This window comes from Eretmochelys imbricata, chromosome 16 (assembly GCF_965152235.1).
Source record: "Eretmochelys imbricata isolate rEreImb1 chromosome 16, rEreImb1.hap1, whole genome shotgun sequence".
NCBI lineage: Eukaryota > Metazoa > Chordata > Testudines > Cheloniidae > Eretmochelys > Eretmochelys imbricata.
The window spans coordinates 13,814,376-13,842,218 of record NC_135587.1 but is presented as its reverse complement, the minus strand read 5'-3'; the positions used below and the strand labels follow the sequence as shown (position 1 = coordinate 13,842,218).

The following is a 27,843-nucleotide window of genomic DNA, read 5'->3' as shown; positions in this document are numbered from 1 at the left end:
ATTTCTGTATTTTTACTGCACATTTTTGTCTTGATAAATTAGAATCTTCAAAGGGCCAGTAATTAGGGAAGCATGATTTAGGGTGTACTGATGAGTAAAGATGTAATTAACTAGTGAGTTCCATGAAGATATCATAGGGATTATAATGAAAGTGTATAGCATCTCCAAGTCCTTAGCTCTTTAGACTCAAGCAGGTGCAAAATCCTGCTCCCCATGTTCCCAGAAGTCAGGAGCAGCATGGCTAGATCACCCCATGCTCAGCTCCACAGATAGCACATTACTTTCAGGGTGCAGGTCAAAATTGCTCACTTTGGATCAAATTTATATGTAGGGTAAACCCATATATATTAAGGGAGTGATCTCAGAGATTAAGCTGAACCAGATCTTCAGGTCTGTCTATGCTTTGTTCAGCTAAGGACCCGAGAAAGGGTGGGCCAGGGGTAAAGGTGACCTTTCCCTCCTCCCAGGCCTGAGGAAAGCCAGGGTTTGATTTGGTCCAACACACAAGATAGAGCAGCCTCCAGGCTGCCCAAAATTGTGTTTGTTTTTAACCACCCCATAGAGCATACTACGTTTTGGACACGATCCTCTTCCTGAGATACCTCTTATTCAGAGGGGAGGGGTTTGTATAGCTGGCTTTGGTATTTCTACACACCACTCCTTGATTTCATCACACTGAAGGAATCCCCAGCTGTTCAGGCTCTGGCCCATACTTTTTACGTCCCTGATTGCCTGGCTCCATCCTTTTTAAAAACCTGAGCTCCTCTTTCTTCCTCAAAAACGATTATATATCAGAGGAATTAGATTGGTTTTGTACAGAACCCTGGTTACACCTAATCCAGTGAACAGTATCTAGCTCTGATCCCTTTTGGAAAATATGATTGCTCTGAAGAATATGCTACATCAGCTTGTTCTGGTCAGACAGGAAGTTTGGAGGTGACCTAATGGACGTGTTCATAATTATGGAGGTGTATAATAGAGTGCACTGGGTAGCAGGATATAAAAGTGAGGAAATGGAGAGTGAATTCAAGCAGAACAAGTAGCTGTGAAGTTGCCAAGTAACGGCTACCAATGATTACAGGTACAGGCAGGAAATAATTTTAAGAGACAGAAATATATTTTGGGGGAGGGGGAGAAGAGGGAAAAGGATTGAGGGAGATAGTGAAAAAGCAAGGATAAAGTGAGGTGAGATAAATTTTAAGGGGGCTGGGCTGGGTGAAATGAGATTAGATAGATAGATATGGTCAGTAAAGTGTGCAAAGCATTTGGGGATCCATTTAGTCCTATTACTTAGACTGGGAGTCTCCAATCAGTATATCACCAAGCCTTGTAAAATAGATAGTTTCCTCCTCTGGAAAACACTTTCAGCCAAACACTGAAGACTTGGAAACCAAATTATATACAGTCATTGTTACAATATAAGCATAGTAATGGACCTGTTCCAGTACAGCTTATAACTACAGTTATAATAGTTTTAATGAGTTTTCCATGTTATCGTACAAAGAATATAACTGTTACCACTAAATTAATTTTGCTGTATAAATGTATTCTTCATACTGCTGCCAAATATTGATTATGCCTACAATGCACCTGCTTTAGGTAGCCATACCAGATACTGTGGGATAGGTACCTGCACTGCTTCTCCAATGCTTGCAGAGAGCTCCGTGTGGGACAGTAGTGACCCCACACTAGGATGGCTAGTGGGAATACACTGCATTGTTGCACCTTGCATCACCAGTGCAAGCTGCAACAGCATAGTGCAGAGGACGCCTCAGTGTCAAGTTACTGCAGAGAGATGCACCCCATTTATAGAGCTCAGGAGTTGGAGAGCTACTGGGAGTGGTGCAAAGGAAAATGTATGCCAAGCCTCATTAGGTAGGATTATCCTGTGTTACTGAGTTACTTTAAGCTTGTATCTTCTCAGCTTAACTTAATAGCAGACTGTGAGCTCCTCTTTGATCTGCTTGTATTTTTGATTAGCTCTGTATGTTAATAGTATTTATGATAATAAAGGGCCATGAATTGATTTCACGCTTACCTTACCAGCCAAGTTCATAAAAGCTACACACTGGGAATGCAGCTAAGCCTGAGTGGTATGCTCCTGGTTCGAAGGGACTTGGGACACTAGTTATGGGTAAAAGGGAGCATAACAATCTGGAATCAGTGTATTCCTTTCTCTGAGCCCATGGACAATCCCAAATCTCCAGCTGCCTGACATTTCTTATTTACTGGTCTCAATATCTTCCCTTAAGTGTCTTTGGTATGTTAAGTAGCTCATAGGAATCGCCTTTGTTTCTGGGATGCACATCAACAGAAAAGAATGGCCTTAGTTTTCTCCTTCTGACGTATTCCAACTTGTATCTGCCGTGCCTGAAGCCTTTGTCTTGTTTATAAAATACAGTCTTATGTTTATAGCACACTGCAATAGTGTGGGGCATTCACACTAGCTGTGGAGTTTTGCATCCATCCTACAGTTCCTGGCACTGCTCCTGGGAGTCTCACACAAGCAGGTGCATGACAACCATGGCACAAAACATCTATTTACACCTATTCACATTTTTATTTGTTCCAGGGGTGCTGCAAATGGTTCTGTCTTGCACAAGGAGCTGTGCATGTGCTGCAAGGGGTAGGAGCTATACCCATCACACTCACCTGCTGATGCTATCATAGCAGTCACCAGATCCCCTCTTCCTCTTCTTCTCTACCTTTCCTCCAGCCACTATCAGATCAACTCGGGGTCTGTCTGTCCACTGTCTGTTACGGAGAGCACTGCCACCTTTGGATGGTGCCTGAGAGGGCAAGGAGCTTGTGTTTTTAATTACTGTTATTCTTTTGATGATTTAATATGTGGTTGTATAGTTTTTCTCTCTTCTTTTGTTGATTGTGTACTTGTTTTGCTTCTCTAGTGGTTGTCTTCTCTTTTTTGTGTCCCTTTAGGATGCTGAGAAGGGGTGCCTCATGGCTGAGATGTGTGCTTTACAGCATCAGTTACAAGTACTCTGAAAAGAGCAAGAAATGTATATAAAAATACTCCAGGTGGAGATAGACAATGCTTAACTCCTAACTACTTAAGCCTTGGTCCTGTCTTTACCTTCTTTCTCATTTACCGCCTTTCTTTAACTGACCTGCCTCAGACCTGGTCTGCAGTCCCCTGGTATCCCAGCTAACATTAAGCCTTGCTATCTCGCTTATAATACATGGAGTTTAAGAAAATAACACTTTAGAAGCTAATCACCAGACATTGCTGTGAGGAAGAAGGCAACAGCCTTGTCTATTAAAAGGGAGCTCAGGGAAGAAAGAGATTTACCTGAGAGGGGAAAGCAACCCAGACCTTCCTGTCCTAACCCACATCCTGATCCTGATCCATATGGGCAGATCCTTATGCCCATATGGAGTCTCACTGATGTTAATGAAGTTCTGCACAGGCACGGGGTCTGCCTGTGTGGATCACCTTTCAGGACTGGGACTCAAGTGGCCATGTGTCTCAGAGGTTATAGGCGAGGGAAACCTTTACTGAACTTGTTTTATTGGCAGCCATAAAGTGCAATTGATCATTTATTTACCAGTCTCCTGCCAGTTATTTTCAAGAGTGTCATGCAAAAATGGAAGGGCCTGAAATACTTAGACTTTCATACCTAGCTCAACACAACAGGCCAAATTCAGCCTTGATCTCACTTCTTGTGCAGTTACATCACAGATTAATTTGGCCAAAATAGGCTTGACAGTAAAGCTTTAAAAAATATACTGCAGGGAAAAAAATTAGACAAAGATTCAAATCATGATCATTTTGAACCTTTCTTATCACTTTGCCAGTTAGTAGCTACCAAACCTATAAAGTAACTTACATGCACACCGGATATACAGGGGATACAGACATATCATGTGCTATGCTTATCAAAAACTTTGATTTCCATCCCTTTGCTTGTAAATGCATAACTGATCTGTCTTTATATCTTGTCTGTCCCTTTTATTCTGTAGTAAACTTGTTTACTAGAAATACTGTTCATTAGCAAGCACATCAAAAAAGGGAGTTCCAAATGTTCAAGTTCTTTGTCTGTTTTTGCTGGAAGGGTATGTTGTTTTGCATTCTCAGCCAACCTGTCTTTTGTTTGGACACAGGGCTTTTTTCCCCCCTCTGCTATGCTGCATTTCTTTTCAGCTTGTCAGTCAGCCTCAAAAAGGAGAGAGAGAATTGTGAGAGGAGCAAATAGAATCATAGGAGATAGAGATTGGGGAGACTTTTTAGATCAGTCTGGTATGTCTCCCTGCCAGTGCAACTGTAGGGCTTTCCAGCTGTAGGGTTTAAAACATATATATTAATAATTGATTGCTCATGGCTGAACTAAGATCTCAGTGGAATGCCTGGCCATGTTATCAGCTGCAGCAATTTCTCCATTCTGTTATATGGTGCCATCTGCAGGAGAGAATTGAAATGAATTCTGAGTGTACATCACCAGCCAGCTGAACACCTTTAAAACTATATATTTGCTCCAGGGGTAGACTGGCACACGTAAAGCAACCTGGCCAATCTGGAATGGCCTCTGATGGACCAGAGACCACTTCAAGGTTTATCTCCTAAACCTCCAACACTTGAAATGTGTGCTATATACCACTGACAAACCAGAATTCCCAGTAGTGTTTACTCTATAGCATTGTTTCCTAGCTTTGGTGATTTACGCTACAGATCCTCAAATCACATTTGTAGGATACTCTTTCACATCTGCTGTGTCCTGTTGGAGAAGAACACCCTTGCCTGGTACATTCCTGAATGGCTGTCCTCAGTCCAGGCAGCTTGCTACTGAACTCTCCAGTTCCAACGAAGAGCAGCAGGCTTGGGGCATAGATCAGCATCCTGGATACTTTGCTTCTTATTTTCTGTCCCATTTGGGCACTATTTTTGTGTTCAATCAGTATAACACCCTCTTCTCCCCTAAACCACAGTTGGGATACCTTCTTGTGATGTTTCCCTTTACTATCTAGTTTTCAGCCTGAGTGCACTATTTTTTTCTTTATTCCTCATAGGGCTCCACTGAACCAATCAATGATCAATGGTTGCGCTCTAGGCAGGCAGCTTGTACTATATTTAAAATATTGCTGCAGTTTTTTCATGAGTGAGAATTTATGTACACAATTTACATTTGAATGCTATTGATTTGTGTTAGCACAATATTTCTCCCTGACATACAAATTGGTGTTTCCAAGTGCCAGGCATTCAACTACCTGTAGTAACTATTTGCAGTAAGATGCATTACAGAAACCACTTCTTGGGCTGCAGTCATTGAAAAAGTTAATGTAAGTCAATTCTAAAGCCTTATAAATGCCAGCACTTTGTCCTTTATTATTCTAGGATGTTACACTGCATCCAGCTCATGGCAGATGAATACAATGTGATTTTCATGAGTCATCGTTGTCTGTCATAAACAGAAAGAAAAGGAATACTTGTGGCACCTTAGAGACTAACCAATTTATTTGAGCATGAGCTTTCGTGAGCTACAGCTCACTTCATCGGATGCAATGTAGCACCCGTGAGCTGTAGCTCACGAAAGCTCATGCTCAAATAAATTGGTTAGTCTCTAAGGTGCCACAAGTACTCCTTTTCTTTTTGCGAATACAGACTAACACGGCTGTTACTCTGAAACCTGTCATAAACAGAGTAGTAATCACTACTGCAAGACAAGATTGCAGAAAGTATTGATATTATTTGAGAAACAGAATGTGATCAAGCAGCTAAATACGATATCATGAAGCATGTGTCCAAGGGGACAGAGTTAAAGTTGCTGAAAGGAACGTGCAACCTTAACTTTGGTTTCAGAGTAGCAGCCGTGTTAGTCTGTATTCGCAAAAAAGAAAAGGAGTATTTGTGGCACCTTAGAGACTAACAAATTTATTTGAGCATAAGCTTTCATGAGCTACAGCTCACCTCACGAAAGCTTATGCTCAAATAAATTTGTTAGTCTCTAAGGTGCCACAAGTACTCCTTTTCTTTTTGCTTAACTTTGGTATTTCCCAACTTTTGAGTCCTTTTCTGCCTTGTGTCATATTTTTTTCCCTATGGAAAATACTGAGAGCGATTTACCAAAAAAAATCATTTTTATTAAAAATTCATATTGGTATTCATATTCACAAGTGACGTAAAACCAAACAGATATGATGCAGTGTCTGTTTTAAAAATAAACTGCAACTGAGTCATTGATTTGATTCCACAGGGTTTGAGAGAAACAAGCCAAGAAAATTGTACTGATGTGGTTAGATGGTGAACAAGGTGGGAAAGCCAGTGATGGTGCTTTTCTGACTCAGGAGCGGAAGACTGAATGAATGGGTGAAGGATCTTCCATGGGTCAAAGCTTTCAAAAAACACTGTTCATTATCCCTTCCTCCTCCTTCCAAGAGACAGTTGAACTACCAATAAAATAAAGGGTATTAAATATAGCAATATCCCACGTACTGGTCGGTTAAGGGCCCCATCAATATTTCCATCATAGAAAGATATATTCAGGGGTTTATAATTTAATTGTGCACATTCATTCCATCATGAATTTCAGCTCACTGCTTCTCAGCCCTACAGAGAGTTCAACAGCAAACTTAACTCAGCTTTATAAAGTTAAATTTTAACAGTAATATTTGGCAAGTATTAATCCGTAATTTTGACTCATTGGTTCTGCAAGTGGGGGGGGGGCAAGAGGAAGACATTAACAATAAAATTATTATTTTTTTAAACAAATCAATCATCTTCTACACATGTTGAGGTGAAGCTTTTCATCTGAAATAAAAAAAATTCATTTATGAAGTTGGTGCATATCTATAACAACCACATTCACACTATCAAGTCAACTGCCTAACTGCTCTTACTTAGTTCCGGGCCCCAAAAGCCAGAACAGCTCAAAAAGGAGGAAGGGTAGTAGGTGTGAAGGATCATTTTTTTCCCAATATAATCTTAAGAAAAAGGTTTGGGGCCAAATCCCATAGCCCTTAGGCAGTCAAAATGCCTGCTGAAGTCAACTGTATATTGACTAAAGACAACAGAATTTGTTTCTAATGCCTTAAAAATACAAAATAAATGACAAACTGTAAACAAAAACCAACCTCCCTCCCACACTGTTGAAATAGCAAGTAGTTGACAAACTCACACAAGCAAAGACTTTTAGATTTATGGCTCTGCTGAAAACTCCATATTTTCCCCACCTTGTTGTGGCAACATACTGTACAGATTTCAAACTATACTGCAGTACCTAGTCCACTGGTTTCATCTGTATGTAAACCTACCCGAATGAAATTCATATTTATTCATTCTCTTAAGTACTAAGAGACATTTAATACACATGTAAAAACACCTCTGCTAGGTTTGGATGAAATTCCCCACGGTGCAGAAGGCCAGCATGAGGTCTATGCACCACTGTTTTGAGAGCTAAAGTGGGACTTCCGTGGGATTTAGGTTGTCGACAGGCCTTGTGCAGGTCCTCTGTACAGGGCTGACCTTAGAGAGCAGCATCCACAAACCTCCAGCACAGAGATGTGGCTACACCACCTCAGGTACCATATTATTACTCTACAAATGTCCAGCAAGAGACTGGACTGCATTAGCTTCTCTGTACTATCTGGGCACCTTCAAAGATGAGCCATGCCTGCAAGACACTCCGTGTGTTAGAAGCCAGTTAAAGGCTGTATGTCTTGGGAAGAGGTGTCGTTTTTTTAAGATAGAAATAAAAATAATTGTCTTTTTAGAAATCTATATGGAAAAAATATTTTTCTTTAAAAAAAAAAAAAAAAAAACCAAATCCAACAACACTAACGTCCAAGTTTAATCACACATCCTGGCTGCCATCCTGGATGTTGAGTCCACAGAAGCAGATAGTGTAGGATTATCACAGAAAAAGATGCTGTCCAGGAACAGCTTTTGACCCCAGAGGACGGGAACTCAACCAATCCACAATGACAAGAGAAGATCTTGTCCCTCCTACCTCTGACCCAGTGTGTCCAACAGCAGCAAATGTAGCTCTTTTGAGAGAAGAGTCCAGTCGGTCCCTATTTCATTGGATGATGCCATCTTGTTGCCCATTCTGGGCCACATGGCTGGGGTCAGCAGTTACTGAAGGATTGGGTGTATTACTTTGCAGGAATCGACGGAAGTCCTTGATCATGGGGCGTAAGATCTGGATGAGGGCACTCAGAGCAGCCTGGGTCCCTTCCATAGCCTGCGCCTGACGCTCTTGTGCGCATGCCTGCACCTCCTGAGAGCGACGGATCATCTGCAGCAGGTCATTTTGCTGTTCCAAGTGCTGGGCGATCTCCTTCACATGTAGGTTGGTCACTCGCTGCTCCTGCAGGAGCTTGGCTGAATTTAGGGCAATTCGGCTCTTCAGCTCCTGGGGTTTCATGGATGCCTCAGCTTGATGTGCCATCATCTCCAAGGGTGCTTCAGCAGTAACAGTTGTGGGAGCCTCTGTCGTGCAGTACTCCACCACTCCATCCTCCAGACTATGGTAAGTTGTCTCTGCAGGAACTAGGCACAAATGAAAAGAGAAGTCAGAGGCTGCAGCTCTTTGGGTGAATGTCTACAGCAGGGGTTCTCAACCTTTTTCTTTGTGAGGCCCCCCCAATATGCTATAAAAACTCCATGGCCCCACCTGTGTCACAATAACAGGGTAGCAACAGGGCAACTGCCTGGGGCCCCAAGCCACAGGAGCCTCCACAAAACTACATTGCTCAGGCTTTGGCTTTCTGCCCAGGGCCCCGGTGAGTCTAATGCTGGCCCCACTTGGCAGCCCCCCGAAACCTGCCTGTGGCCTCCCAGGGGGCCTTGGACCCCTGGTTGAGAACCACTGGTCTATAGAACACCACTAACAAATGTAAGTGCCAGGGGTTTAGTGCAGGGGTGGGCAAACTACGGCTCGCAGGCCATGTCAGATTAAAACAGATTAAAACGTCTGTCCCTTTAGCTCCTGCTGGGGAGCAGGGTCTGGGGCTTGCCCTGATCCATGCTGCTCCCAGAAGCAAAGGCATGTCCCCACTCCACCTCCTACACGTAGGAGCAGCCAAACGGCTCCGCGTGCTGCCCCCGCCCCAAGCGCCGCCCCCACAGCTCCCATTGGCTGGGAACCGTGGCCAATGGGAGCTGCAGGGGCGGCGCCTGCGGACGGGGCAGCACGCAAAGCTGCCTGGCCGCGCTTCTGCGTAGGAGCTGAAGGAGGGACATGCTGCTGCTTCCAGGAGCTGCTTGAGGTAAGCACCGCCCAGAGCCTGCACCCGACCTCCTTCCGCACCCCAACCCTCTGCTCCAGCCGTGATCCCCCCTCGCGCCCTCTGAGCCCCTCGGTCCCAGCCTGGAGCACCCTCCTGCACCCCAAACCCTTCATCCCCAGCCCCACCCCAGAGCCGGAGCCCTCACTCTCCCCCGCACCCTAAACCCCTGCCCCAGCCCAGAGCCTCCTCCCACACCCTGAACTCCTCATTTCTGGCCCCACCCCAGAGCCTGCACCCCCAGCCAGAGCCCTCACCCCCTCCCACACCCCAACCTCAATTTCGTGAGCATTCATGGCCTGCCATACAATTTCCATACCCAGATGTGGCTCTCAGGCCAAAAAGTTTGCCCACCCCTGCTTTAGTGCCTGCCTAAGGAGAAAACAGAGAAGTATGTGCATGTAGAACACTAAAGAAGAAAGCTAGTCCTACAGAAGACTGATCTTTCCTGATCTGGATCTGTCCCCAGGCCTGTACAGTGCAGGGTCAAAAAGCGTAGGGAATACTACAGTATATACCTAGATACACCACTTCTCAACCCCCAGTTCAAGAGGAGCTGTCCAAGCGACATTAATAAATGGACACAAAGGACAAGTAAGAGATGAAATGGCATTGGTCAGAATGCCTTTGACTGCTCAAGTATCCATTAGAACATCTCCACAGACCCAGAAATAGGTTTCTAAAGACAGAAGGAATAGAAATGTACTTCCATCTTCCGTAACTCACAAGGGGGTGGGGGATGGAGGAAGCGCTGGGAATAGCCACAGAAGACAAATCTATTAATCTCAGCCGTTGCACGACAAAATAGGTTTCACTTATTCATCACAGTGTCAAAACAGCTAGGTGCTGCTGTTTCAACTAGCAGATCTCTGAACATCTAAACATCAAAAAAGCTCTGTATAAACTAGCTTAACAAATATATATAGCCAGAGGTCTCTGTAGTTTCCTATTTTGCTCCATCCTGACTGAACAGCATGAGGATCCATTCAATGGGAAGGAAAGCATAAGATAGATATCTGTGCAGATAACCATGTTCTGTGAGCTTTTATTCTGGTCTAGAAAGCTCAGTTTTCAAGTTCTTCCTTTCTCTACTAAGCCCCCTTAATCCATCTTTGCTCCCTTTTATAATTTGTTACCCCACTCATAAGCCTGAATCAGCTTTAACCACATACAACTATGCATAGCTACTAACCATCCTATGATACAGCCTTATAGTTATCCTCCAGAGGGAGGCTGGGGCAGCCTGTTTGTTGCAAAGGTGCATTGGGATGCCAAGTCCCCAAAAGGCTGTTTGGCTTCCTTGCTCTTAAGACTGACCTTGCTGTCAAACAGGGGTGGCTTTCAGTACCTGCATATCCTGTGCCTCTATAGCACCAGGGCTTATAGGGGTGCCATTTTCACTATATTGTAAAAGATGCCACGGTTTCATTTTGCTGCCCTTTTGAGGAATGGGGGCTGCTCCGCATGGGTAGCAGGGCCCCTTCTCACTATTCATGGGATAATTGCAGGGACCCCTGTATGGCCTTCTGATCCAGCACCTTCATCAGGGCAGCACTCACTCTGGGTCAGGGTGACAGTGGTGGTGGAGGCTGCGATGGGTATCTCAGCACCATCCCCGGCAGTGCAGTCCCCAGTAGGCAGACTGATGATGGTGGCTTCTCCCAGCAGGTTGCAGATGCGCTGTTGCATGGGGGTGAGTATGACAGGGGTGGCTGTGGCACCAGTAGGGTCCTCGCCATCCTGGCCCTCGCCAGCTCCATCCTGCCCTATACCACCTCCTTCCATAGCAGCCCGGACCTGCGCCACCTTGCGCCGCACCTCAGTCTTGAGGTCTGACCACTTCTTCTTGACCTCCGGCAGCTCGCGGCGGCAGGTGGCCACGGCGTTGACGCGGCGCAAGATGTCGTGCCAGGCGGCGGCCTTGGTGGCCAGCGGGACCCCTGCGTTGAAGTGGTTGATGAGCAGGTGCTTGCCCCGCTCCAGCTCCTCCACGATGATCTCCACCTCCCGCTCCGAGAAGTTCATCTTACGCTTCTTCGCTGGGGGGGGCAGGGGCGATGCCATTGCCATGGGGTCACGGGGCTGAGGGTGAGATGGGGCTGGGGGGAGCCACTCCTGCGGGGGAGATGGGAGCTCAGAAGGTCTGACAGGGGGTAGGGGGAGGGGGGCAAAGTGCCCTAGAGGGGGTTGGAAGGGCAGGAGGCCTGAGAGGAATGGGGGCTGGGGGCCTGACAGGGAGCTGGGGGCCCAAAAGGGCCCTAGAGGAGCCTGGAAGGGCAGGAGACCTTAGAGGACCGGGGGGGGGGACCAGAGAGGGGTGGAGGAGGGCTACTAGGGGCCCTGAGAGGGACGTGGGGCCTAACGGAGGCAAAGGAGGGGTGGGACCCAGGGGCCCCGAAGACCTAACAGAGTCTGGTGATCTATAGGGCCAGGAAAAATGGGGGGCCCCAAGGGGCCTCACGGGCCCTGGGGCGCTACCCCCTTCAATAGCGAAAGATACGCAAATTGCGTACCGCGGCCATCCAGCAGGCCCCGCTAAACGGCCTCCACCCTGCGGCAGTGGCGTAATGGCTTCCAGAATCAGCCCCTTTCCTGCCTCGGCCCATTGGTCCTCCTGCTTGCCTGTCAGACATGGGTCTCACCTCCCGCCGCCAGCGCCATAATCCTATTGGTCAAAGTTGCTGCTTGTCAGGAGTAGGCACCGCCTTCCCTCAGCACCATTCCAAGCTGCAGGCAGGCATGCTGCCTGTCAAAAGGTGTTCCCGCCTCCAGGGGCCGCCGCCATAGTGTATTGGGTGCCGTTCCTGCCAGTCATAGTTAAGTACCCTCTGTTCTACCAGACTATTGGATACATCCTCTGTCTGTCAAGATATAATACGGGCTCAGGCAGTCAGCGTCTCAGCCCATTGGGCCTGTTGTCACCTTACTCCACCTTCCGCCGCGGCTTTACCAATGGGAATCCTCCATCAATTTGAATACCTTCCCAAAGCCTCTGTATTCTGATTGGCTGAGGTGAAGGCGTGCGTGTGACGAAATGCAAACGCCCGTGATTTGATTGGCTCAGACGGTGGGGGTGCGTGGTGCGTCCGCAGTGCCGTCCTCGCGCCCCCTGCGACTATGCCTTTCCGAATGGCTACAAAAGGGTCACGTGGGCCATTAGCCTGGCGGCGCGAACCGGAAGCACGTTGTCACTTCCCTTCTGTGGGGGCGGGGGAGTCCCGCCATTTGCCGGCGTTTCGCGAGCCGCGGGAGGATGCCGGGTCCGCGGCGCTCTCTGGCGGTGAGCGGCGTGTTGTGCCCGTGCGGCTCCCCTCGGGCAGGAGCCGCGACCCCCGCCTCCGAGGCGGGCGGCCGGTCCCTGTGCGGGGGGCCCGAGCACCGGCGTCTTCACACCCTCTTCCAGAAGCTCGACGTGAACCGGGACGGCGCGCTCTGTGTGCACGACCTGGCGGTGGGGCTGGGGCAGCTGGGGCTGCACCGCACCGAGCGGGATCTGTGGGTGAGTGTGGGGGGCGGGCTGGGCTCGGGAGCTGCGGGGCCCCGGAGGGGAACGCACCAATGTTGGGCGGGGGGAGGGGCCGCCCCGGGGGAATGAAGGGCGAGGAGAGGGGTGACGGGGGGCGGGGCGGGGGGGGAGGACGACGTCGTACCCCATGGTGACGGAGTGGGGAAGTGTGGGGGAGGGAGCCTGCCCCATGGTGAGTGACTAGGGAAGGGCAGGGGCATTGCCTCACGCTGAGGGGGGCGGTCTAGGGAGTGACGGGGAAGGAGGGAGTGATGATTGCCTCACGCTGAGGGGGGCGGTCTAGGGAGTGACGGGGAAGGAGGGAGTGATGATTGCCTCACGCTGAGGGGGGCGGTCTAGGGAGTGACGGGGAAGGAGGGAGTGATGATTGCCTCACGCTGAGGGGGGCGGTCTGTTGAGGGTATGCGCTCAGGTGAGTGACCGAGGAAAAGGGATGATTGCATCATGCGGGCGGGTGTGGGGGGGGGGGAGCGTGCCCCTGGGTGACTGGGGAAGGGGGGGATTGCATCATGTGGAGGCGGTGCATGCCTTGGGTTGAGTGATGGGTGGGGGGGATTTGCATCATGCTAAAGGGGGAGGTTTGGGGGGATGTGCCCCCAAGTGCGTGACTGGGGAAGGGGGTGTGTGCATTGCATCACACTGAGGGGGGGGGAAGCTCTGGGTGTGTAAGTGGAGGAAGTAGACGGCAAAGGGGTTGGCACCTCACTGAAGGGGAGCTCTGGGTGGGTGGCCTGCACGGAGAGGGCAGTACCACACCTAAAGAACGCAAGGTCTTTGCGGAGAAGTTGCATTCTGAGGCAGAGCCTCGGCTAGTTTGGGGACTGCAGAGGGAGACAGTTGGGGTCTAATTGAAAACAGTCCATGTGTGTATTTGGGGGGGACTATAGGGACTGATGGATGCAGGGCCTAGAGATGAGTAGGGTTTGGGGTTGTGTGGGAGGCCCTCTGGCACATAAGATAGTGTGGGGTGCATACAGACGGTGGTGGTAATGCTCTTTTCACGCTCAAACCCTTTTGTTTCTAAGGGGACCCTTTCTCCATGGAGAGTACATCCTGGTCTGACTCTTGAGATTTTACATCCTTAGACAAATGGGGAAGTGTCTGGCTGTAATCCTGACAGAAAGTATTTTTCTAAAATAACTGGCTTACCTGTGTATCTACCCTGCAGCTGCCATTCAATGTCTGCCTACCCCATGCTGATGTGGGGGCACAGCTGTGGCATCTGGTGGATGTTCTAGATACACTGTTACTTGGGAGCAGTGCATGCTGATCCTGTTGTGGAGGTTGCTCCTCCATAAATGTGCCTCTCCAAGCAGCTTTGGTTTTGGGGAGTGGAACCTCCCTGCAAGGTTAGTCTTGGGAGAGAAGCCCCACAGTTGCATGGCAACACTTAAGCAATATTATCCAATTGTGCTCCTGCCTCTTAGGGATGGCTTCTAGGGAATGTAGGATTGTGTATATGTGAGGAGACACACCTGCACTGCTTTGCTAAGGAGGTTTTCTTGCTTTCTAAAGGCAGCCCCATTCACTCTTGACACTGAAACTACAGGAATCTATTTGTCTTACTGTCTGTGAATCTGAATATTTGTAAACTGAACAGAAATTAAGGTTGAAAACATCACTTCAGAAAAAATATTTTTTTTCTCAACATAAGTATTCAGAAATTCAATCAAGGAGGATCCACTTAGGAAACAATAATAAAGGCATTGTAAAGTATGGCTAGACTCAGATCAGGTCATCTGAACAGCCTTAATTCTGTTCCCTTGTTGATGTTAGCCTTCCTGATGTAAACTCTATACTTAGTTTGTAAAATTTTTACATTAAATAGTTTCCAAAGCACTAAATCAGTTTTTGTAATAACTTTAAGGAGTTTGCAGCTTATGACGGAGGGTATATTACATTCAGCAGAGCTGGTGTATTTGTATAGCTAACGTGGCATATATCAGATACATATTGCAGCACGTTGACTTTTACATGAGTCTCTGATATTGTGATATTTCACTCTCATGCATCCATCTGTTGTTCATGTAAAACCCATAACTGAGGATACTAGGCTTACAAGGTCTGGTCCTGTAGGTACTGTAGCTGTATCTGATTGTCGCTGGAAGCATTTACCTTTGTGGATCAGTGTAGAGTCCTTGTACTTATTAGTGCTTTTTAGTTTTAAGTGTCCTGCACTGTGTGTGTGTCCATGTCCCTAAAGAACCCAGACTTCCTGAATTAGCAGTCTATAAATATGATCGGGCAGTGTAAAATTTCTGAAAGAGTGAAAGAAATAGTCTGGTAAAATGTATTTAACTTTTGGAGTCTCTTATAAAATGAACACTTGTGTTCTTAAAGTCCTCATGATCCTCAAACTCTTGCTGCGCTCAGGGTAGCGTTATGGAGATTGTTTGGGTGAGTTTCATCCTTTCGTTCCTCTAGAATTAGACTTTCTAATGTTTGTGTATGAAAACAATATTCTCACGGGTGTTTTTTTTTTCCTAAGTGATATTTTCTTCAACATAACTTTTTGCCTGGGAATTACACTTTTTTGAAGTAAAGGGAAAGAATTCTTCAGTTACATGAAGATCTTGCCAGCTGCACAGATCCTGTGATGAAACTAACAAGCTGTGCAGGTATTTTGTTTTTGACTGTATCTGTGGGATTCTGTGTCTAATCCGTGATTCTCCGCACTGAGAAGCGTTTAGGTTCTGAAATCTAAGCTTAACATCAAACTATAAACCATCTGCATTTGCCCTCATAAAATGCCTGTCTAGCTGTTCTTCATGGGCACTGAGCTTCTTACTCTCTGGGAGAATTGTGTTGGTTCAAGCAACAGAACATTCTGTGCTCACATCTACATGCCTGGGCAGTTCAGCATGCAGGCCCTTTTCTTCCCTGGCAGCGTCGTTCTATCTGGCATCACGTTTTCTAAGGTGTGTGTATGTATGCATCTCACGTGAGATGAAAACCACCATATTGCAGGAAGCCCAGTGAGGAAATGCTCACAGGGGCAGGAATATATGCTTTTAATTGGGAAACAGGCTGTATGAACTCACTTTATCCAGCCTGTTCTTCAGTGAAGGCTCTTTCCTCTGTCAACACTATCCCTTCACTGGGCTCACTTTCTCTCTCTCCCTCTTCTCCTGTCATTGCCATGGTTATCCCTATTCACTTTTTCCCCCACTAAAGAGAGTAGCCAAGTCTCTTCTCTCTAAAGCTGGGGCTTTTGGACATTCAGAGTTTATAAAGCATATGCTAGGGTGTTGCACATTTCATAATTTATCCATTGGGGCAATATGTGCTTAATAAATGCATTAGCTAGGATGCAGAGTTTAAAATGTTGCAAAGCTTTGAGTATGTGAAAACAACCCTTCGGTAGGTCTGGTTGGAATATTTCTATCAAAATATAATTTTAATGAAAAATTGGATAAACTTCTGAGAGAAATGTTTCCTGTTTCCCAAATAGTTTATTAACTAGTCCCCCTCCTTTTCTCATTCTTAAAACTAGCCAGAAGCACCAGTATTAGTCAGGGTCAACTAATTTGGAGTCATGTTAAGGGACTATGTTAAGTGAAAATATTGTAATCCCCATGTCTCCAGACCCATTACCTGATGTCTCAAACTGCTCAAGAAAATTCTACTTGAGCACAAATTCACATTTGTGAAACTTCAGGTGGGTTAGCTGTGGTTCAGGCCTTGTCTGCACTATGGGGGGGGAGATCGATCTAAGTTAAGCAACTTCAGCTACTTGAATAATGTAGCTGAAGTCGATGTACTTGGATGGGGTCCACGCTACACTACGTCTCTGACGCTTGCGCTTCTCGTTCAGGTGGGGTACAGGAGTTGACGGGAGAGCAATCCGCAGTCGATTTAGCGGGTCTTCATTATCCCCTGTAAGTGTAGACAAGCACTCGGGCACCTAGCGTTCTTCTTTCCTACCATTTGTAATGAGTTGCAGGATTGGAGTACCACTTCAGTTTTTGTGGAGTGGGGGAGAGAATTACTCTTATGAAGAAAGGCTAGCTTCAACCTTAAATGTGGATTGGACTGATGTGTGTGTCTAATGTTAGTGAGTTTACAAACCCACTTGCCTTAATAAATGAGCTGGATTCTTGTAGTAACAACACTGATCTTTCAGAGTAGCAGCCGTGTATCTGCAAAAAGAAAAGGAGGACTTGTGGCACCTTAGAGACTAACAAATTTATTTGAGCACAAGCTTTCGTGAAGTGAGCTGTAGCTCATGAAAGCTTATGCTCAAATAAATTTTAGTCTCTAAGGTGCCATAAGTCCTCCTTTTCTTAACACTGATCTTGTGCTGAGTGTGTGCTGCAAACATTAAATCAGTGTAGGTTCCTGGGCAATACTCCAACTACCTCAGTTTTCTTTTGATGAAAACTTTCAGGTGTAGAAATTATTGTTGCTGCATAGTATTTTTGGTACAGAATAACTACTGCTTTCTATTTCAGAGGTGGCTGCATTTCAGTATATGGGGGATGGAGTTGCATTACTATGACATCTTTCTAGATCAAAGTTGCTATGTAAATAATGTGGCCTTATCCCTATGATTACTTTAAAACTATTCAGCCTATATTTCACCAAACCACTATCAATGACAGTATCACTAACCGTGTAGGATGATCAAAATACTGGTTTCAGTTACGTTCTGCTTTTCTAAATAATAGTTCATTCTCATTGGTTGGTATAAGACAAACCATATACTGTACTTACATCAAAAACTAAGATGTGAATTTAGCAACTAGATGTATATCTACACACACCTATATTTTCACTCACTCATGAAGGATCTCTGAGCTATTAACTGTATAGGGACCACTCCTCTATCACTTGATGGCAGCTACCTCTGGCATAAAGAGCCAGTCATTGTCTGAGCAACACTACAAAAGCTTTATAGGAGGGTAGGTGAAAAGTAACTTCTCCAATTGAACTACAGAGTGCTCAGATGGGAAACTAGTTTGACTTGCCTGGTTATTATTTTGGCTATTGCACTGGGGTTAAGCTCCCCATATTTAAAAAAAAAAAAAAACTCTCTATTTAAAAAGGCATGTTTTTATTGCTCATTCATTCATACTGCTAACAGTCATTTCTCCTACCAATCATAATCAATTGCAGGGCTGGAGTCTCCTTCCAAAAGTGCGCCTTTGCTGCTGAAATTAAAGCCAATTGAACTAGTGAACTGATGGGATTTGTTGGCCAGCCACTTACATGCAGAGTTTGAAGTAATAAATCAGCTTGGTCTGCAGTAGTCTCTTCTGCGATGGTGGAAAACCTCTTCACTTGGACTAAAGGATATTTAAGAAACTGAGTCAAGCACGGCTCCTTCTCTTCTCAGCCATGACCATCTGTTTGCCTCTGCTCTCTGTAACTATGATGTCCTCCTTGAGCCTGAGCTTTTTTTCTCTTCCCACATCTATATCAGCAAATCTGCCTCTCATCACCACAGTGGCATGTTCCCTTTGTGATACTGCTTTAGTTCCACCTGTGTTGAAATCTTCATCTATTTTCATCTCCACTTTTCTTGACTATGGCAACTCTCTTCTCTGATCTCGTCAAGTACCAGCTCTCCCGATTCAAGCATGTGAGTTCTGCTCACCTTCTCATGTGCACAAAGAAATGTGACTGAATTGCTCCAGCCACAAACTCCACTGGTTGCAGCTTGCTTCATGCTCCAGTTTAAAATTGTCTTTGTTTTATAACCCACCATGGACTTTTCCCCAAATGTTCTCAAATAACTTGTCTGTCTCTACTATTGTCTGTGTTAGTCTTTATCATTTGCCTTCTTGACTGTAGCTGCTACCATCTGGAGTAGTCACCTTTAATTTTCTGCCTAATCAGTCCTCCCTCTCCTTTCAGATCTTGTTACTAACTTTTAAATTTCTCTGTAATTGTTTAACCTTGCAAAATGTTTTGGGCTACAGTTTGTATTGATACCATAGAAAGCATGAGTATATTGTAAGTAATTTAGAGGTAGAGAAAGCAGGAAAAATTGTATTCTGTTCCAAGTAATAAAACAAAAAAACCCCACACAAATAAACAAAATCTGCCATCAGATGAAGATACCTGTAATAATAAATTTGGTGGGTCCAGTGAATGACAAAGGTCTGTTCAGTCATTCCACTGTTCAAACTGAAAGTATTAAGCATGGGATGATACCAGTAGGTGTTCTTTAACAGGCTACACTGTCTCTAAAATCCTGTGTATGTTTGATAAAATATATTTTACTATACATGTTATGAATCTTTCTGTGGCACTTATTACTCATGGGAGAATGCTGTGCCAAAAAGTTCTGTACACAATATTTTAAAATTTTGCATATTTTGTCAAAATAATACAATATAATCACACCTGTTTCAATTATTTTGGCAATTTATTTCAAAACACGTGTCTCTACTCCTGAGGGAAACTTTTTTGTTGTCTCTAACAATAGAGACAATAAAAAAGTTTCCCCCAGGAGTAGAGTGTTCAAGAACCCAGATTGTGTTATGCTTTTGTTGGGCACCTCAGTCTTGGTGTGTCACACATGCCAGCCAGGCACATCTTGAGGGGGGAAAATTTTGCCCCTCCAGTCTCTCACCCACACCCCCTCTCTCCCTGAGCCCAACCCAGCTTCTAATTTAATTAATTCTGTGCAAATTCTGCCTTCCATAGTGGGGCAGAATTTCCACAGGAGTAACTGAGTGAGTTTTGAGGCATGTGTAAACTATTCATTCAACATTAACTTGACTAAGGGTTTTGCAATATGCATGAATTCAAACAAATTACAAATTGTTTCCTTTTAAAATGGCGGACTATAGTCTTTTGCTTGTTTTGAGATATTTACCAACAGTTTACTAACCATCCTGGGGGAGTATTGTGGATGTTCTGTATCAGTTCTGAGAGCAGTTTTTCATGTCCATGAAATTGTTCTCAAGCCAAGCTTAGCTTAGTACCTTTGACAGAGGTGGGCAAATTATGGCCCGGGAGGCTAGTCCCTGGCCCCTCCCCTGCTGTTCTCCCTCCCACGCTGTCGCACGGGCAGTGGGGCTGCGAGCTCCTGCCGCTCTGAGCGGCAGGGTAAGGGGGTGGCGCATGCGTGCAACGGTGGGGGGGTTAGGTAGGGGGCAGGGGCTAGGCTGTTTGGGGGGCACAGCCTTCCCTATCTGGCCTTCCATAGAGTTTCGCACCCTGATGTGGCCCTCGGGCCAAAAAGTTTGCCCACCCCTGACTTTTGAGTATAACCTTCCTTGACCTGATAAATAAATAGGAATACATTAGACGATCGCTAGGGAGTGGAGTATCTCTTCTTGTGTTGGTGGGTGGCTTGGTGAAATCTCTGCTCTTTTCTCATGTACCAGGACATCATGGCACCAGTTCTGTAGGCAGGTGGGCTGGAGTTGTTCTAGCTGTAAAAGGTATTCAGAAGCTTTGTGGGGAGTAGATGAAATACAAAACTCATACCGTGTTCCTCAGTTTAGGACCAAAATGAACACTTGATAATCAGTCCAGAGTTCCTCACTGCCACAGCAAAACCTCCTTGCAGATGAGAAATGTGCTGATTGGCCTTGGGACAGGCAAATCTTCCAGTTTTGGGGTCATTCTATTAAAAGATTTGGCCAGTAGCCATGCAAGACAGGAACTGTGCTAGAGGGTTGGATTGTGAGAGTGCCTGTATCTGGGGAACTGCTTGGCATGTTCGCTGTCTGCCTAGGTCACTCTGCCCTGACCCACAGAGCCAATGAGAAATTCAGTTGGGATGTAATGGGGATCGTCAATACTTAGGGTTCACTTAATATTGGTGAAAAACTTGAGCTGCACTTCTTGAGCTCAGTGCTGGCCACCCACAGGTTCATCTTTGTTGCTAGAGGTATAAAATACTGCAACATATGGCAAGCTATGCATTGTTGCTGAGAGTAGCCGGGGGAGAACTTTTAAATGCATAGATAAGAATTCCCCACCCCTCCTTGCCTAGTTAAATAAGCAGAGCACTTGGCACTCCAAGCAACATATGCAATACCTGGTGTCTTATGCTGGGATATCAAGGGGGGTCAGATGTCCTGTCTTATTTGGACATGTGATCCTGGAACATTCTTTCAGTTAAATAGATTGCTTGGTAGTCTGCGCTTCCAGCAAACTGGAGAAGGCAGATGATGCTTATCAGGTGTCTTAAGCTGGAAGAAGCCTCTGCATTAGGTCCGGCCTGACCTTTGTGGGATGCAGAAGTAGCAATGACTCTTACATATGTGTGTGTGTTTTTTTTTAAAATGTAAATAGCATGAAGTGAGGGAATGTAATTTGTAGAGATGTATTCTGCGTGTTACTGAGATGTTTTATTCCTGGTGGATAAAGCACGTTCTGGCTTCTCTACCAAATGGGGCAACTGCAGAGACTTGCTGCAAGTACAACCTACAAAAGGAAGTGATAGATCACAAGCAGCTACAGAATCAAAAACACGTGGCCTTATTCTATAACCAATGGCAATGACCATGCCATGTGGGCATTGTTGGGTTTTTAGGACCTACTCCATGGAATAATGAATAATGGATGAGGAGAACTGGGCAAACTAGCCCCAATGTCTGCTTTTGGGAAACTGCCTCTCCTAGTCCTGGCTGCAAGTGAGGACTGATACAGGGAGTGGTGGTAGGAAACAAAATACTTATCAGAAATAAAGGTAGGCAAGAGCCCAAGATACAGGGCCACCCATTGGTACTCTTTCAATTAGGAAAAATAAATGAAAGTAAAAAGTCAAGAACCTGCCTAAAAGTAAAACAGACTCCTAAATGGTTGAAATAGCTCTAAAACCATTTCAGTAAGGAGAAGTAAGTAAGTAAGTTTCACAAAATGGTGAGAGTTGGAGATCCATGCTGCCTATTTAGTATATTATAGCATCCAGGGTCAGCCTCACATGTTGCAGGTTAATATTTTACTGATGTCACCATTCACTGATTGTGCAGTCTCACTACAGTTGATGTCCACTGGCATGAACACAGCTGGAAGTTTGGGAAGTGTAACATCTTTTTCCCCACATTGAAGCTCAGAAGTAGATAAGGTAACTGCAATCTACCCCCAGATCAGCAGGAATGTAAATGATGATGAAGTTTTTTCAAAGTTATCCATGAGCTAAAGCAAGTCACATGACCGCTTCTGACCACTATAGTGGGTTTCAGAAAAGGGTTCTGCAGTAGGAGCTCTAATCTGTTAGATTATGAGACACATGGGATGGCAGGATCCTTTTGTATCTGCATTGGACTAAATACATTTCCCTAAATGCTGCAGATTTTTAGGAAGATCAGGACCTGTGCATTATTGCACCTCAGGAGCTGTGGGGGAATAAGCTTGTGGCTCAGGACTAGAGGGAGAAAATAACTTGATAGCTATGTTCCTGGGATTTAACCCACTACAGTTTGTAACTGGGAGTAGTCTGGGGTTTTAAGTTATTTGTTACTGGAGCAGGGGAGAGAACACAATTTTAATCTTGCATTGTTTAGTCTGCCCAGTCTCCTATCCACACTCATACTCCTCACGTGATTTGTATGACCTTATTGAGTACTCACTGTTCAGTGACCCTGACGGGCTCTATGTACCAACCCCCCTCATCTGCATTCTTCATACCCTTGTGTTTGGCACAGGCTCCCAGTTGATGATTTGCAATTATTTATCACCTGGAATGATTCATTTGAAATTGTAAAAAGAATTTATACCACAGAGTACCTTTCTGTACCTTTCTTTACAGGTATGTAGCAAGGGGACCAGTGTAGCATTTACGACACTGTGCCTTATATCAGCTTAATGCATTACTACAGCTGACTGTTAGAAGGTGTTTTTTGTACCACCCAGTTTAATTGCCCAAGAAGTAATGGCCAGAATGTCTGGTTTTAACTGCCTGATACAAGAAGCACTGCAGGCTGCATTTCAGCTCTGTCTCTGAAAAGTTCACATATTCAATCCTGTTAATTTTGCCAACAATTTCAATTCTAAAAGGTTGAGGATGACAAACAGTGTAACTTCTCCTACGCTGAGACCCACAGGGCTAATGCAGTATCACAGGGTTGCTTATTTGCAGCCAGTGCTTGTCCTCAGCTGAGTGTTTCGAATGGAGCTTTGAAATAAGATGGGTCACTGTTCATTCCTGCAGGGTCACTTGGGGAACTGGAGATGGGGGCTACTGTGGCTTCTAGCTCCTGGTGACTGCAGGAGGATGAAAGATGCCATAACAAGCAATCCAGTCTGCAGCTCCCTTTTTTCCACCCCTCACATTCTTGCAATATTAGCTAGCTGGGTCAATGAGTTCTCACTGAAACATCCTGCAAACTTCCTCAGTGAGGAAGTTGTTTTAAAAAACAGCGTGAAAAGGCAAATTCTCTGAGACTGAAGTTAACTCTCTATGGTTGTGTGGGTGGAAAGGGAAGGTGATTCATCTGGCACCCATCTGTGTGGGAAACAATAGGTCAAAGGGTTTCAAACTTTCATAGTGTGGGCCCAGTCTTAATAAATGGCTTACAAGTCACCTCTTTTTCTCCACCCTCATCACTTTCTTGTTGCAGAACATTCCTGTGGCAACTACAGTGATCACTCCCATGGCAAAGTAATATTGAGGAAACTATTGTATTTTTAACTTTTGTGTCCTAATTTAAAAATAACCTAACCCTGCTCTTCCTTTCATCTTCCCCCTCCTGTCTGTACTCCTTTCTGTCCCCTGGGCAGAGTGCCTGGCTGCCTTGTTACCTTCTGCCCTGGACATTCCAGTCCCACTGGTGGCTCTGGTTCCTGAGGCTGCTCCTGTAGCAGTGACCCCCTAATAGAGGCAGCTAGGTTGGCTGCTTTTCATTTCCAGTTGCTTAAAGAGGCCCCTCCAGCTGCTTCTCTCCATGAGGAGCCTGGACTGCAGACCTATAGAAGCAGCTGGAAACAAGGAGCGCCAACATATGTCCAGGCCGCTTTCAGGGGACCATCAGCCTGGACTTCAGTTTGGGCATAGGTATAGCTAATGGGTAAACATGGACCTCTGGCCAGTCTTGTCTTCAGTATGTACTGCCATGGTCAGTTTCAGTATGTGGCTCTTAGTTCTCTTCTGAGATGCACACATCAGGTTGGTGTCAATATTTGTTGCATATCTGAGTGGATTATAGAGAGTGTCTGTCACTTTTTGGTGCCTTGGGTAGAGCGGTGCTTTTGCTGAAGTCCCCAGTGCTATATGCAAATATCTTGGTGCTAGCTGAACCCCCCTGTAAACATCCTGCCCTTAACTGGCTTTATTTTTGTAACACTAATATGAGGTTTTCTTCACTTGATATGAACAAAACTTTCTTCTGTTAAATATGGATTAGAAAAATCTACCTATGCATACAGCAGTCGATAGATTAGTACAGTGAAAGAATTCCAACAAGGCCTGATTTACTAAAAGGATGAAACCCAAAGGGGTTTGGCTAGATTTCTACCCCAGAGCAATAATGTCATCCCTTGCACAAGACCAGCAGTGTGCCTAGCTCTGCACTAACATAGGAAGATACAGTCCCTGCCAAGACTTTTACAGCCTATCTTCAGCAGGAAACAATGGAAATACTGGTGTTTAACTTTGTTGTCTGTATGAATGGGCCTTGCTGAACAGCATATCAGAACTAGAAGCCCACTGTCCTCACATCTTCTCTTGCAGGCTTAGACATTAACAGGAAGGTTGGTTTGCAAGAACTGTTACTCAGTTACTCCAGCCAGGTTTGTCCACCTTAAACACCCCCACCCCCCCCTGAATAGTTCATTGCTTGGGCTGAGAGAGCGTGAAGAACTTTGACCTAAAAGGAAAATTTAAGGAATTTAAAACTGGTCTGATATAGAATGATTCTTTCAATTTATGTTGTCATTGCTGTATTACTCTGTCAAGGAAACCTGCAGCTCAGATTTTTACAACGTCCAAGGCCTAAAGAGTGGTCTAACTTTTGTGGCAGTACGATGCTAATATTTTAAATGGCTGTATATAATCTCCCTGCTTTCTTTTAACTTGTGGAACAGTTATTGGGTACCTTTCCCAGCTGTGAGGAAGAGGTCTGTGTAAGCCTGAAGGCTCATCTCGTGCTCTCTCCTTCCCCTCTCCGCCCCCAAACAGAAGTTGGTTCACTAAAAGACGTTACATTATCCACCTTGTCTCTCTAAAGTCCTGGGACCATCATGGCTACAACCAGACTGCATAGTCAAGGCATTACCAAAAAAGTATTCTTCCTGCTCCCACTTTTTTCCTGTAGACTGTTCTGAGTAGATTAAATCCAAACCACAATTTTCTTGTGCCATTCTTTGACTGTGGTAGGTGTGTAGTTTGCCCAGCAAATTCATACTCTGTATCACTTCCTCCTTACTTCCTAACCTCTCTCTCCTGGTCTCCTTTAACGCAGAGCCAGTAAAAAAAAAAAAAAAAAATCACTTAGCAAGGGGATGCTGTGGAGTCACAAGGCCTGTACATTGCACTTGAGACTCGGCAGATATGCTTGTAATGTGAAGTCTCCTGTACACTTGGAGAAGACCAGCTTCAGACTTGAGCTTTTTTTCCACTTTGCTGCATGATCGTACATGACTTGAATTATTACATAAGTGATTAAGTCAACTTGTAATGTTCATAAATACATAGATGCATGCACATCCTTACAAGCTCATCTGCAAAATAGCTTGCCATTTCTTACCGCTTATAACTGCTTTGCAAACTTTTGCTGCTAGTTTCACACAGAGCATCTGCAGAATTGTATAACTTTCTGGGCTGTAAATGACTCTAGTCCTAATAAGGTAAAACGCTGAAGATAGATCACCACAAAGGAAAATCAACTATATACAATAAGCAACTTTCCCTCCTCCCTAGGAGGTTTCCAGGATTATTCTTCCCAAATCCATTCTTCCTTTGTCCGGCATTATCTTTGGCTATGCTAACAATTTTCCAGGATCCAGAGGATAACACTTTAATTTGCATTAAATAAAGAGCTGCAACAACTCATCTTTAATACAGCCAGGCCACTTAAATCAAGATGAAGCATAGCATGCTGGGACCTATAATCTGAGTCACATTCCCATATTAATACTTTTGTAGTGGCTTTCATCTGAAGATATCAGACCATTTTACAGTTCAGAATAGTAACCAGAAATCTCTCTTCCCAATCCCCTGCTGTATCCACTAGACCAGGGATAGTAAATAGGCGGACTGTGGGCCAAATCCAGACCACCACATGCTTTTGAACAGACCTCAACCTTTTTATTTTACTTTATTATAATCATTCTTGGTGTTTTGTTGTTTTTCTCTGGAATCTGGACCTTGACCAAAAAAAAAATAGACTATCCTCACACTAGACCATGCATCCTCTCATAGGACCATTTAAAGGCCACATCATAGAACTCTGGCTGAATTTGACTAGCAGGCTGCACTTTAACCCACATGTTAAAGCCTGTGGAAAGAGAAGTAGCCATGAAGGCTTAGTAAATATGTCATGGTATCCTAGTTAATGCCACATGCCTGAAAAGTAATGCAGCACCAAGTAGCTAGTGTACTACGGATGAGACTATTATAGTCTAGCTGCATGCCCCCCTTCCTTTAGAACAGTGGCTCTCAACCTCAGACACAAGAGTCTGATTTGTCTTGTGTACCCCAAGTTTTACTTCACTTAAAAACGTACAAAATTAGTCATAAAAATAAGTGTCACAGCACACTATTACTGAAATACTGCTTTCTTTCTCATTTTTACCATATTTGGAATATAAATATTTTATTTACCTTTCAGAGTATAGAATTACAGAGCAATAAAAACAAATCATTGTCTATGAAATCTTAGTTTGTGCTGACTTCGCTTTTTATGTAGCCTGTTGTAAAACTAGGCAAATCTAGATGACTTTATGTCCCCGTCCCCCCGGAAGACCTCTGACTACTTCCAGGGGTACACGTACCCCTGGTTGAGAACCGCTGCTTCACAGGTCAATTCAGTTGTGGCTAAGGACCACAGGTCTCTAAGCTTATAAAGAGCCGTCTGCTCTACTAACAAAGGATATAGATTCAGCCACAGCTGCTGAGTCATCATCAGGTATGTGTGATTCCTGTCCTCCTTTTCCGGTTTCTGTATGATAAAGTAACCACGTCAAGGTGGCGTGTGGTTTTTTTTTGTTTTGTTTTGTTTTTGTTTTTTGAATATAGTCCTCTCCAACCCTGTTGGTACCTGGCTAATCCAGCCTCATTCTGCGGGCCGCAGTCAGCACTTCTTTGCAGGACTATCTGGCTGCATGCAAAGAAATCGTCTGGTTGCGCACACGTCTATTGGGCTAAGATTGCTGGTTTGAATAATGCACACGTTAGTGTCGGGAGAGATGATTGGCTGGGCACTGCTGCAGTGAGAATGCAGGCTGGATACTCAGGGTTTCGGCTCACTTGATGCGCGTTAGATGAGCCAGGGAGAGCCTAGGTTAATTGGTAGCTTTGAGCAGCTTCCCAGAGTGAAAGGGTCCATTTTAGCTTTTATATTAAGCTCAGCATCTTGGCTTTTCTGTCCAGGCTTCCTCTAAAGCTCAATATCTTGGGTTCTCCGTGCCAGCGCTCTTGAGCTTTGTCTGTTGCCACCAGCTCTGAAGCTCTTGTACAGTGAACTGCTTATCAGGCCAGGCACGACAGCAGTAACAGCAATTTCAAAAGGCAGGAATCGGCGGCAGGAATAGTCTGTAAAGCAACCGAACCTCTGGAGTTGCCGGCTTGAATCTCTTTCTGGCTGCTGTGTGGAACGGATTCCCAGTTTGGAGGGCTTGGTATTGCAGTCACATCCTTGGCAGCAGGCATTCACTGATTGCAGGGTTTCTTTGACTGGGACTTTGACTGGAGTAGCAATGCTGCAGACCCTCTGGCGTTTTCTGTCCAACCTGTTTACCAGGGCCATGTGCCAAGGTCCTGCAGAAGGAAAAGAGAATGAGGCCAGAGAGACGACCCCAGGGGACCAGGGGCCAAACCTGTTGGGGAAGCCACAGGACAGAGGGGCTGATCCCACTGAAAGGAGACCAAGTATCTTACTGGTGGTTGGACCCGCAGAGCATTTTCCAAAGGTAACGGCACTTCTGAGGTTCCTGAATAGGGGCTGGCTTGCACTGGGTTG

General features: G+C 45.3%; 2 protein-coding genes across 5 annotated transcripts in view; one reads left to right on the top strand and one right to left on the bottom strand.

The window, feature by feature from the left end:
- Positions 1-2,916: 2,916 nt before the first annotated feature.
- On the bottom strand, positions 2,917-11,826 carry NAIF1 (nuclear apoptosis inducing factor 1). Of its 3 annotated transcripts, none has more exons than XR_013348203.1 (3): positions 10,797-11,826; positions 7,959-8,500; positions 2,917-2,999 (listed from the first exon to the last, which is right to left on the bottom strand). XR_013348203.1 is itself a non-coding variant. In XM_077836146.1 (2 exons), the coding sequence occupies exons 1-2, from the start codon at positions 11,305-11,307 to the stop codon at positions 8,028-8,030; spliced, it is 984 nt and encodes a 327-aa protein (XP_077692272.1). In that variant the 5' UTR covers positions 11,308-11,826; the 3' UTR covers positions 6,120-8,027. The 3 variants fall into 3 exon arrangements, 1 of the variants encoding a protein (XP_077692272.1); XR_013348202.1 differs by lacking the exon at positions 2,917-2,999 and adding an exon at positions 6,120-6,760; XM_077836146.1 differs by lacking the exon at positions 2,917-2,999 and having other exon boundaries at positions 6,120-8,500.
- Positions 11,827-12,484: 658 nt separating this feature from the next.
- The window catches only part of SLC25A25 (solute carrier family 25 member 25), a 35,086-nt gene continuing 19,727 nt past the window's right edge, over positions 12,485-27,843 (top strand). The window contains exon 1 of one of the 2 annotated variants that reach the window (XM_077835991.1): positions 12,485-12,736. In XM_077835991.1, the coding sequence (XP_077692117.1) occupies positions 12,491-12,736 (246 nt within the window). In that variant the 5' untranslated portion in view covers positions 12,485-12,490. Of the gene's footprint in view, positions 12,737-27,580; positions 27,794-27,843 lie in introns of those variants that run through there. The other variant, XM_077835993.1, reaches the window with a different exon arrangement.

What these genes read in the sequence shown, in the direction of transcription:
- NAIF1 (XM_077836146.1), bottom strand. Translation starts at nt 11,307, where the DNA reads ATGGCAATGGCATCGCCCCTGCCCCCCCCAGCGAAGAAGCGTAAGATG. An exon ending in CACTGTCACCCTGACCCAGA is followed by an intron (nt 8,501 to 10,796) that starts GTGAGTGCTGCC and finishes ATTTGTGCCTAG; the next exon opens with TTCCTGCAGAGACAACTTAC.